The 12215-nt window shown below is 43.0% G+C and overlaps 1 protein-coding gene across 7 annotated transcripts in view; it reads right to left on the minus strand.

Moving 5' to 3' along the window:
* RAPGEF2 (Rap guanine nucleotide exchange factor 2) overlaps positions 1-12215 on the minus strand; it is a 264705-nt gene that overhangs the window by 182995 nt on the left and 69495 nt on the right. For all 7 annotated transcript variants that reach the window (XM_042234386.2, XM_042234385.2, XM_042234387.2 and 4 more), the window contains exon 2: positions 165-235. In XM_042234386.2, coding sequence (XP_042090320.1) covers positions 165-235 — 71 coding nt within the window. The remainder of the gene's footprint in view (positions 1-164; positions 236-12215) is intronic.

The raw sequence follows: 12215 nt of genomic DNA on the forward strand, positions 1-12215 counted from the left end.
ATTACAACGTGGATGTAAAACTTACAAGGCCAAGTACGGAGGCCAGATGAGGCAGAGTGCTCAGAAGTAAGTTATCTTTAATCCTACAATCCTACTTCTACAGGATAATAAATGATCATATCAAATTCTAGCATCCCACTGTTATTCATCTTAAACTGACTTACCTAAGCTGATGCTCTCTCAGGTTGGACAAGGCTTCCATCCCATGTAAATAGGAATACACTATTTCCAGATCCTGTTTGAAAAAAAAAAAGGACAGGAATTATTAGACTTGTCAGGAAAAGAGGCTTCTAAAATAAGTCATTATATTTACAGACCAAATTAAAGATAGCTTTTTTTCAAATACAAGTTTTTTAGACATCAAAAATCACTTTTCATATTAAGAGAAATCCTGGGCCTACACAATGTCATCCATCACAACTGCCTTTGGGACACATACAAAGGCCATAAAAATATAAATGGCACTGGCTCAAAGTTATGAAAATAAATTCCTCATAAGTTGTTACCAATTATTTTCTGGCTTTAACAGTAAAATATCAAAAGTAAGGTTTTAATTGTAAAGTACAAATATTTGCCAGTTCAGTCATTATTTTCTTGATTAATGCATGTTACTTCATGCCTACACTTAAAGATGAGCATGAATCCAATTTTCCTTTCCAATTTTTACCAAGTGACATTTCTTACATACAGAAATATTTAAATATTCTCTTTTTAAAAAAGAGACACTTGCCTTGTTTTAACAGATCATGTTACAATACATAGAAAAAAGAGTCCTAGTAATTCATGGAAGTTTAGAACAGGTAAAGATTCAAAATCCTGTTTATACTGATTTACATGACAAGCCAGCAAGGAACCAGCTCTTTTTTTAATTGTGGTATAGTTGATGTATAATATTATGTAAGTCTTAGGTGTACATGAGTTAGTATTTTAAGACTCCAGTGAATAACAGCTTCTGATCTCAAGAATATGAATAGATGTTTACTCCTCCTCCAAATCTTGGCCAAAATCTAAAACAAACATATTTTAAAATATCTGTAAAATTATCCTCTTCGTTTTTAAAACAAAAGCCCTATTGAGATATTCACATTTTTTTTTCTGGTGGGAGACCACAGGACCAGGTAGGGGGTGCAAAAACCTCCACCCCTACCCCCATACTGAGGCTACACCTCCTTCTAGAGAGTCACTGTAAGCAGGCCCAGAGGTTCTCAGATATATTAGAACTCAAGATTTATCGCTTGTGAATAATTCCATGGTTTGTCTTTGTCAAACACCATCATAATTCCTGGCATTTTACCACCCCAAAACAACCCCATAACCATTAGTACTCTCTCCCCATCCTCCCTTTCCCTAGCTCCTGGCAAGCATTGATCTGTTTTGTGCCTACAGAATTGCCTATTCTGGACATTTCGTATAAATGGAACCTAACAATGGAATACGCGCTCTTTTGTGACTGGCTTCTTTCTCTTGGCCTAATACCTTCAGGGTTCATCTACGCTGCAGCAGGTAATGATACTTTCCTTTGCATTGCAGAATAATATTCCACGGTAGACATGCCACATTGTGTTTATCCATTCATCAGCTGATGGACATTCGGGCTTTCCCTGCTTTATGACTGGCATGAATAATGCTGTTATCAACTCTCATGCATACATTTCTGCTTGCACACCGGTCTTTAGTTCTCATGGGAATGTATATACCTGGAGCAGAACTGCTCATTCATAAGATAACTCTTGTCTTTAGCTTGTTCACCTAAGTGGCTACATCTGAGGACTCTAATTTCTCCACATACATCCTTGCCAACACTAATGTCTGTCTTTTCTATTTTAGCCTTCCTAGGTGTGTTTGAAGGTGCTGACTTGTATTTCCCTAATGACAATTTTTCACGTGCTTACTGGCCATTTATACATCTTTGGGTAAATATCTATTCAATTTTTTGTTCACTTTTTAATTGGGCTATTTGTCTTCATCATTGCATGTTGAGGATTCTTTATGTATTCTGGATAGAAGGCCCTTTCCAGATACATTACTGGGTAACATTCTCTCCCTTTCAGTGGGCTGTCATTTCACTTTCTGGGATAATGCCCTTTGAAGCACAGGGTTTTTAATTCTGATCAAGTTCAACTTATCTACTCTTTTGTTGTGTATGTTTTTATAGTCAGATTTAAGAAACAGTTATCTGACTCAAGGTCACAAAGATGTATTAATATATTTGCTTCTACATAGAGTTTCTTCTTCTATAGTCGTAGCTCTTACGTTTAAGTCTATACTCCATTTTTAATTATTTTACATATACAGTAAGGTAGGCATTCAACTTCATTCTTTTACATGTAGATGTCCAGTTATCCTATCATCCTCTATGGAAACACACTATTGTTTCCCCAGTGAACTGTATCACTACCCTTGCTGAAGATCAATGGCTCACAAGTGTCAGTATTTATTTCTGTACTCTGAGATCTATCCCATTGGTCTACAAGTCCATCCTCGTGCCAGAACCACATAAGGTCTCATTTATGCAGCTTTAGAGCAAGTGTGAAATCAGAAATTGTGAATGTTTCAAGCTTATTCTAGTTTCTTGGGTACATGTGAATTTTAGAATCAGCTTGTAAATCTCTGCAGAAAAGCTAGCTTTAAAAAGGATTGCAATGAAACTAAAGATCAATTCAGGTAGTGTTGCTCCTGTAACAATACTGTCTCCTAATCCATGACATGGGATGTTTTTCCCTTTACTTAGGTCTTCCTTAATTTCTTTCAACAATGTTCTGTACTTTTCATTACACAAATCTTGTACTACGTCTATTAAATTTAATCCTCTGTCTCGGGTAAGAAAAAATTTTTGAAACCTTAAGGGTACCTTTGAGAACAATTCAAACTACGCGTGCAATTATATTTCATACATCAAGGGCAGAGATAACAGACAATGACTGACAGAATAAACTAGGCAAGGAAATTAAAACCTTTCTAAGAGGATTCCAAGAAGATTTTAGAATATTATGATGTGCTGGGGGGTGGGGGTGGAGGGAAGACCTCATTTATGATTCTCAATTGCCCCAATTTAAAACTTATAATACAGAAATTTAAAGTAGCACCTTCTGATGGTAAAGTTTCAGATAAAGTGAAGGACTTTCATTTTATTCATCTGTAGCTTTATTTCCCACAAATCTTACGAAAGCTATTTATAGACTGAAATCTACATGTAGATCTAAAAATTCAATACAAATAAGAAAGCTAAAACAAAACCATCCCCACTATCCAGTCCAAAACCCCTTCTTAGGAAGCAATCCTACCCCAATCATAATATTGTTTGTGCAGGTAGGAAAAGCCAATAAAAATGTCTCAAATAATGAGTTTTCTTTAATTCTCATAATGGAAAGTCCTTCTGAATAATGCTAAGATTCACATTCTATTTTATGTATTATAAATGTGTGCTGCTGTAGTCCTTAAATAGTAACACAGAAACTACCCTCCCATTTCTGAAGAGTTTATAATCTGAGTCTAACACGAAAGTCTGACATTTTTTTCACTGAAATATTGATCAACCTGTTATAATCTGCCCAAGGCCCATAGTACTTCCAACAGGCAAGACTATTTACGTTCATTAACCTTAATCAGGCACATACATTTACACTGAAAAAGTCTATTTAGCAAAGGAGTAGAAAGAAATAGGATTTTTCAAAAGTGCAAATCTCTGGGTCAGGAAGATCCCCTGGAGAAAGGAACGGCTACCCAGTCCAGTATTCTTGCCTGAAGAATTCCATAGACGGAGGAGTCTGGTGGGCTGCAGACCATGGGATCGCAAAGGGTCAGATGGCGTCCAGGGTTTCCTCTATTACTCTTAGAGTGAGTCTAGAGAAAAGAAACTTGGGAGCTTGGAAACTCCAGGACAGACACCATGTTTCCACATGAAGCTGTCACAGGGAAGGCAGTTTCATCTAGCTGGAATTAGATGACTTCCCAGAGAGTCCACCTCAACCTGAGATCTCTTCTCCGTAACTAACAGAGTCAATGTAACGCACTGACGTCTGCAGGCAACAAGTAAGTTGATGTAATGTTTCGCTTGTGACCAGCACAGGTTTGGGTGAGTCAGAAAGCTTAGGAAAGGCATCAGGAAATCTCTGGCCTCAGACTCCCAGGGATGAAAGACAATGCGCAGAGAGGAGCCACAGAGATTCAGACTAAGAAAGGGGAAAGATGCTGGCAGCCAGGCTTCCAGCAACACAGAGCCCGAGACCCAAAGACTAGGTTTCCTAGAGATGAGGGATTGCAGGGGACTTAAAATACACCGAAAGGCAAAAAGGAAGACAAGGTTTTCTTCTCCTCTCCTAGGAGCAAGGTGGGCTGGGTGGTATTTTGCAATAGGCAAGTGTGGTCTTTTCTTTCTTATCAATTTCTTCTACCCTCTCCCCAGGTGTCCAGTGGCCTGAATCACCCCCACCCTCAGTCTAGGCCCCCCACTCTGGTCTACCAGCTAACGAGAGAAGACCTGAAGCAAATGTGAGTGATCAGAGGGGTCTTGTATCTTCCCAGGGGAACTACCGGTCGACGTCTACATTTCCACAGTCCAAATAAATCTCCAGGTGATCGGACGTTTCAGAAACGAAATACACTGGGGCGTGAGGGACAAGACCCAGGGATCTAGGCTCTGCCGGGAGCCACCTCACCCCTCAGCGCCGGCCCCTCACACTTCCGCCACTTTTCACGCAGAGGTTTCAACCCTCATCGGCCCTTCTGTGTTGGCCTTTGCCAAAATAACCTATGAGCTGGTACACGGAACTGCCTTCACCCAGCAAGGAGACAAACAGGCATAAGGGCAGGTGCTGAAGAGACTTACTTCAAACCCATTAGAGACCTGCCGCGTGGATGCATCTCAGAGCAAACTCCCTCATAACAGGAACAAGGAAACACATGCCCTTCCAGGACTTACATGCTTGGATGCTTTTTTTTCCCGTTTCTACACAAAGAAACATTCAGAGTGAAGTTTTCAACAAACTTGCCTATAGGGAAAAAGTTCTGGAGCCTTACATCACCTGAAATGCTCCAACTGTCATTTGTCAAGAAACCATGATTTGCAAACAACCTTCTAACCTCCCGTTACACCTCCCATGACAAACAAAATCCACATAACCACTGCTATTTTAAAAGGCCTTCAAAAATACAAGTGATCCCCCCCTACAAAATTCTCTAGTCTTAGACACAAACAGGAACATGTTGCTTTAACCAGGAAGCAGCATTTTTCCAACAATAGATCTTTTTGAGGAAGGACATCCTTTTTTTCAAAAATAGATGTTATTTGAAAGCAGCGAAAAGTCATAAAACTGCTATAGCCCTGTAGACAGGAACAATGATGGACAGACAGGAATGCAGTATTCCATGAAAAAGACTTTTTTTCGCCCCAAATATAATCCAGTGTTCTTGCCTGGAGAGACGGGGACGGGGGAGCCTGGTGGGCTGCCATCTCTGGGGTCGCACAGAGTCGGACACGACTGAAGTGACTTAGCAGCTTAGCATAAACCATGTTATCAAACTCAAGAGTATTCTTTTAAGTCAGAGGTACTCAACCTTTTGGTCAGTAGGGTCCAGTTTCGTGGAAGACAATTTTTCCACAGACTGGGGCAGGGGGGAGGAATGGTTTGGGGGGTGGCAGTGGATATGGTTCAGCCAGTAATGAGAATGATGGGGAGCAGCAGATGAAGCCTCACACACTTTGCCCACAGCTCACCTCCTGCTGTGCAGCCTGGTTCTTAAAATCTGACCCCGGGGTTGGGGATCCCTGCTGTAGGTCACTGAAAAGAATGACTGCTCACAACCTAAGGAATTCTCTTGCTCAGAGTCTGTAAACACAACCCAGGGCCAACATGAAGAAGTAGGGAAAGCTTTCCACATCGTGGGCGCCTTCTCTGGTACCTCCTAAGAGACTCACACAGGAGGGAATCAGCCTCAGAGCAAACTTAAGATTCACCAGGAATTAGGTTTTAACTCCCCTTGTTTACCAGCATGAGGACTGGCTAAGCAGTAAGGGTGTATTTAACATGACCTTTGAAGAGCTGAGAGAGGAGACATCCCTCACCTTTCCTGTCCGTCTCCTCCACAGATGCTCTGCAAATGGAGTGGGCGGGAGGGGGAGGAGGTTTGCTACACTCTACTAGGAGAAACAACATATCCTTCTCCTTTAAAGTAAGTTCTTATTTCATATATGAAGCTGCATATTTGAATCAGAATCACAAGCCAGGTACAACCTTGCAGTTAGTTATAAGATCAATTTAAGAGGCAAAGTTGATTCCTTTAAAAATACTGCATCTCAATCATCACAGAAACTAAGGCCAAGACCACGCTAGAGCTCAAGGCCCACACGGTGAACCACCCTGCCAGCTTCTCGGGACCGGAGACTGCAGTGCTGACCCACCGCTCTCTGTTGCCAAGACAACAAGGTACTGCATCCTTCCAGCCTTAGACCACTAGCAAGGAATTACAGTTCTGTCCTGCACAATAATGACAAGGAGGTTAAAAGCCAAACTATCCAAGGCTCAAGCTCCCGGTCACAGCCAGGAGGTGGAGGACCGAAGTTGGGGGAACATCTGCTGGCTTTGCTGTGTCTACCCACACCAAGGTAAGCTTAAAAGTTTTACCTAGCAGAAGCCACGGTTCTCTAACTAAAACATTTTAAAACCACCCTTGGGAGGTAATGGAAAGAACACGCACTCTGGCGTCCTCCTCCCCATTGCTGCGAAGGCCTGCAACCCTGGATGTGTTACTGAGACACTATTTGCATACCAGCATATAGATCATCTGGAGGAAGGTATGACAACCACTCCAGTATCCTCGCCTAGAGAATCCCATGGACAGAGGAGCCTAGGAGGCTACAGTCCATGGGGTTGCGAAGAGTCGGACAGGACTGGAGTGACTGGGCCCACACGCATGCATGACTCTTCTTCTTGACTGGGTCATGTGACTAAAAGACACATAGTTTCATAATGACACACGGCACATACAGACCCTTGGGGAGCAGGGCAGCTGGTTTCATGACCTGTGAGATTTGCAGAAAGGCAGGCACACAGTAACATCGAGAATGACAAACTTTTAAATACTACCAAAATTTATATACTTTAGAATTTGTATATATCAATGCATGCTCTTCATATGTTTATCTGGCCAAAAAATAAGTCAAATGAATTTTTTATAAAACATGCAAAGGGCCCCTGGATGACCATCTGCATCAATCCAGCTTTTATACCACGGATGGTACAAAGGGAGCTGACCAGCCTCAGAGCACAGACCTGCCTGCGCTTTTCAGGCCTGTCACCACCTGCTCCCAAAGCCCCTCAGGCTGGCTTCCCAGTAAAGCCTCCACCGATAGTCTTTGCACCCCTCCCATACAGATAGCTGGCAGTGTACGGCCCACCCTGACACAGAGTCCCTTGAACACACTGGTCCTCCCTCACCCCTGGGTAAGTGTCCTACAACTCTACCCACCGGCGGCAGGGACTGCTTCGTGAGCCACCCACATGGGCCCCCAAGTGAGATCTGTGCAGCCACTTTATATTTCACCTTCTCCATCAGAGAAGAAACACCTCAAAGTCACTGTTTTACATGTTGTTCTAATCTTTGCATCTAGCAACAGGCTGTGCTGCAAAGAAGGAATAGGCCCACACTCCTGCAGAGCCGATGGTATCTACAACCTACACACATGGTGAGCTCGACCCGGGGAGTACATAGTGAGCGCGACCCGGGAGTAACCGAGACAAAGGGCAGGGGGAACGCTGTTCTCAGCCCCAGTATCCAGACAAGCTGAGGCAATTCTCCATATGGCCACCAGGGGGCAGAGAGGACTAGCAGTCCTTCAAGGGCTTACACACCGAAGTAGGAGATGGATCTTTACATCATCCCTTAGGGTTGTGCAGAGACCACGACCATCCTTTCTCCTCTGTCCCTAAAGAGAGGGCATGGGGGATGGGAGACAGGTCCACCAGCACTCTTGATAAAATCATTTCATTTCTATCATCCCCAGAAGGAAAAAGTCATATTTTAAACCTCTACTCCACCCCCACCCCTCACAACTTGGTAAAGCACCAGAGCCTTTAAAACAAAAATATTCCATACTGTGATAACTGCTGTCATCACATACTTCAGGGAAATGTTACAGAAAAATCCATGGTGGACTGTTATGATTTTGAGTAAAACTTTTTTTGACTGTGTTATAATCAGTTTTTTGGACTTCCCTGGTGGCTCAGACGGTAAAGCGTCTGCCTGCAATGCGGGAGACCTGGGTTCGATCCCTGGGTCAGGAAGATCCCCTGGAGAAGGAAATGGCAACCCACTCCAGTACTCTTGCCTGGAAAATCCCATGGACGGATGATCCTGGTAGGCTACAGTTCATAGGGTCGCAAAGAGTCGGACACAACTGAGTGACTTCACTTTCACTTAATCAGTTTATTAATTGTGTACAGTATTGTAAAATACTTGTAAAATATCAATAGGAGAAAGTGTGAGAGGATATATGAGAACTCTTTGTACCAGCCTCTCAACTTTTCTGTAAACCTAAAACTGCTCTAAAAATAAAGTACTTTTAATTAATTTTTATTGGAGTATAGTTGATTTATAAGGTTGTGTTAGTTTCTGCTATATGGCAAAGTGATTCAGTAAACTTTGTTCTTAAACAGCAATTTCAACCTAAATCTTATGAAGGCTGTTTCTGAGTTTACTATAACTTACACCCAAAAGGAAGACCATGCCCCAGAGCTGCGATTTCATTCAAATTCACAAGTCAAAAACGCAGGAAAATCTGTGATTATATTCCAGTCATCTACAGCTCAGTCTGGAAGCATTACTTCAGCCCTGGACTCTCGAGCAACTGCATCTTTTTAAGACAGCAGATAAGGAATTCTAGAAGTAAACGATACTGATTTAAGTTATTGTGTTTGTCCAAAACTACCTTAAGGGTTCCTTAGAGCTTTAAAAAAAACAGAGTTTTTGAATAGTTCCTAAACTTCAGACAGAAGTAATTCTAAGGCAATTACCTTTTGAATTAACCATGAAAATTACAAAAGAGACCTCAGAGTTAGGCAGAGCACACCCTTGCCCCATGCCTCCTGCGCTTCCAGGTGGCAGGGAGCCTAAGTGTCACATTCCAGGGGAGATGAACTGAAGAAGGCAGAAAAGTACTTCCTAAATTCTAAGAAGCAGTGGAAGTACCACATCATCCTCAAAGTTTATCTCTTATTGAAGAAAACGTAAGAGTTAAATGATTCAGAAGCAACCGCCACCCTACGGTAGGTTTTATGCTTCTAAAGGAGAAGTGTTAGGTTTAGCAAGTTAGATACCCATCACACGCTGCGTCCATTGCCCTGTCCCAGGGGAAAACAGCCATGGAAGCAAGTATTGTTTCTGAGGATTAAAATTTCTCACTGTGTGTGTGTGTGTGTGTGTGTGTGTGTGTGTGTGTGTGTGTCACTCAGTCGTGTCCAATTCTTTGTGATCATACAGACTGTAGCTCACCAGGCTCCTCTGGCCATGGGATTCTCCAGGCAAGAATACCAGAGTGGGTTGCCATTCCCTTCTCCAGGAAATCTTCCAAACCCAGGGATCAAACCCAGGTCTCCTGAATTGCAGGTGGATTCTTTACCATCTGAGCCACCAGGAAAGCCCAAAATTCCTCATTAGAAAAATCAACAATTGTAACTAAAAACTCATCCTGGGGACAGATAAGAAAAATATCAAGTGGCTAAATCACAGAGTCAGTATGAGCTTCAGAGATGATATCTCCCCTTCAGAACAATGCCCATGACCAAGCCGACAGCTCCCCAGAATTCACATCTCTCAGGCAGCGAGAATAAACATCAAAACAGATCTTTTGAAGTAACTCTCTCATTTTAATCTCTCAGACTGCCAACTACGTAGTCAAATGTTAACTGCCCATGTATAGAGATTAACACACTAGAAAATGATTTGCCATGAACTGAATGCCAGCCTGGCTTTTGTTCTCTGTGAATAGGTGAGCAGGTAGTGAATGAGCACATTTTAAGTTACCATTTCAAATTCTGATTAAGTACAACTGAAAAGGTAAATCAGCTGTACACACACATGCACACAATGCCCCCAACTCATAGAAAATGATTCCTGGACCATCTTCCATTTCTTTTTTTTAAAAAAAGGAGCTACAGATGCCCCCTGGGCCCAGTTCTCCTCTAAGGACACAGTTAAAACCTTGGGCCCGGGATGGCACTCTTTCCCAGGGATGGTCTGGCTCTGATTAAGCCCTGCAGAAGCCGAGCTGGTGTTGGGTGGGGCGAGCTGGTGTTGGGTTGGGGGGGGGGTGGGGGGGGACAGCCCACTGAAAACCTGGCAACAGGGGCCAGAGCTGCAGAACCACCCTCAGGACACCTCCAGGTCCAAAGACAACCTAACTGCAGACGACCAGGCCAATGTCAGCATCCCCACTGCGGCGGGTTCACACAGTCCTGGGAAAACAAAAGCCAAGCGGAACAGGTCACCGAGGACACACAGGCTCTCCGCAGAAAGGAAGCGCTTCCGAATGAAAGCAGGTTTTAAATATAGAAAACCTCATTGCTGCCATTTTTCTAGGACAAAAGACAAAAATAATTGGACATCTGTTTTTCCCATCTTGAATGTTTTACCGAGGAGTCAACCACCAAGAGTATTACTTATTCTCAAACTTCTCTGTTTCTCAAGAGGACAGGACAAGCACATAAAAACATTCTGCGGACACAGTTAAAGCTTTCCAACTCTGTTCATCAGAAATGAACTAAATGCTCAAGGCATGTTAGGTGCCGTTCAAAACTGATCTCTTTCAGATCTGTCCATATGAGATGAAGTGGCTGGGCGAGGGTAAGTTTAACCATCCCATCAGATGAACACTAGGGGCGGGGGGCCGGGGGTGGGGCACAGTTACAAAAAAGGAAGTGCATTACTAGACTGCAGAGAAGACATAAGGACTAGTAAACATACATATAAAATACTGATAATGGAGTGCTCCTTTAGAAAGAACCACAGTCGTAATTTCTGAAGCATCCTGCCTCTCGATGATGTTTCAAACTCTCCTTGGACACTAACGTCTAACATCTTTATCTTACATCTGTCCTACCTCCCACACCTGTACAGGGGGTACCACCCACCCCTGACAGCTTAAATCTGCAGATGTGTCCACTTGATCTGTATGATGGGCTCTATCACATTCAAAATTAAGTAGCATAAATCAAGAGACCTTTGGCCATCACAACAGCAATGCATGCTTGCTCGCTCTTAAACACACACACACACATACACACACACACGGAGCCCTTTGGGCATCATTATCAAGACGCTCCAGAAACCAGAAGGAGGCAAAGAGCCCTTGGTGAATTCAGTTACCACTTAGGAGCCATCACAGCCAGAAGGGGAATGAGAAAGTAGGCAAAAGGGGCCCTCACCCCCACATTTCCTAAACTACGTTCATAACCCAGAATGCCTGGCGCTGAGATCAAAGCAACAAAGGGGAGATGGGTTTGCGGACCAGCTACTTCATCCCAGAACTAGAACATCCCCGTAGAAAGAAGTAAATGGAGGCTGTGAAACTTCCTTTTCCAGGTAAAGGACAAATTGCAAAGAGGCCCAGTGAAGGGGTTCCAAACATAGGTCCACAGCAAAGTTTTCACCAGCATTTGGCAAAGTAAAAGAACAAAGATACTGCGTGAGATTCTTGATGAACCGAAGGAACTTGGCTTACAGAGCTCAGTGGTCTAGTGGTTAAAAACTCACCCTGCAACGCAGGGGATGCAGATTTGATCCCTGGCCGGGGAACTAAGATCCCACATGCTGTGGAGCAACTAAGCCCACATGCCAAAACCAGAATCCATGTGCCACAAGGAAAAGGGCCTGCGTGATACCACGAGGGTCCTGTGTGCCCCAACTAAGACCCGACCAACACAGCCAAGTAAATGAATACAATATAATTTCAAAAAAATAAAGAGCTTGACTTTTGGGGAAGATCATACCTTTTTTTTTTTTTGCTTTTATAATGTCATCCTTTGAAATCATATTGATACAAGATGATATAACTCATTGCTTTGTCTAGTATCACCAGTAAAAGAAATTTTCTATAATTGCCCACATTATGTTGGCACCTCAATTTCTGAGTGGTGGTCAGGAAGATCAAGGGTCTGACTCATGAAATCCAAGAACCTGGGGCACCCACCTAAAAGCCTGCTAAATATGGGGATCAGAAG

Source organism: Ovis aries, chromosome 17 (assembly GCF_016772045.2).
Source record: "Ovis aries strain OAR_USU_Benz2616 breed Rambouillet chromosome 17, ARS-UI_Ramb_v3.0, whole genome shotgun sequence".
Classification (NCBI taxonomy): Eukaryota; Metazoa; Chordata; class Mammalia; order Artiodactyla; family Bovidae; genus Ovis; species Ovis aries.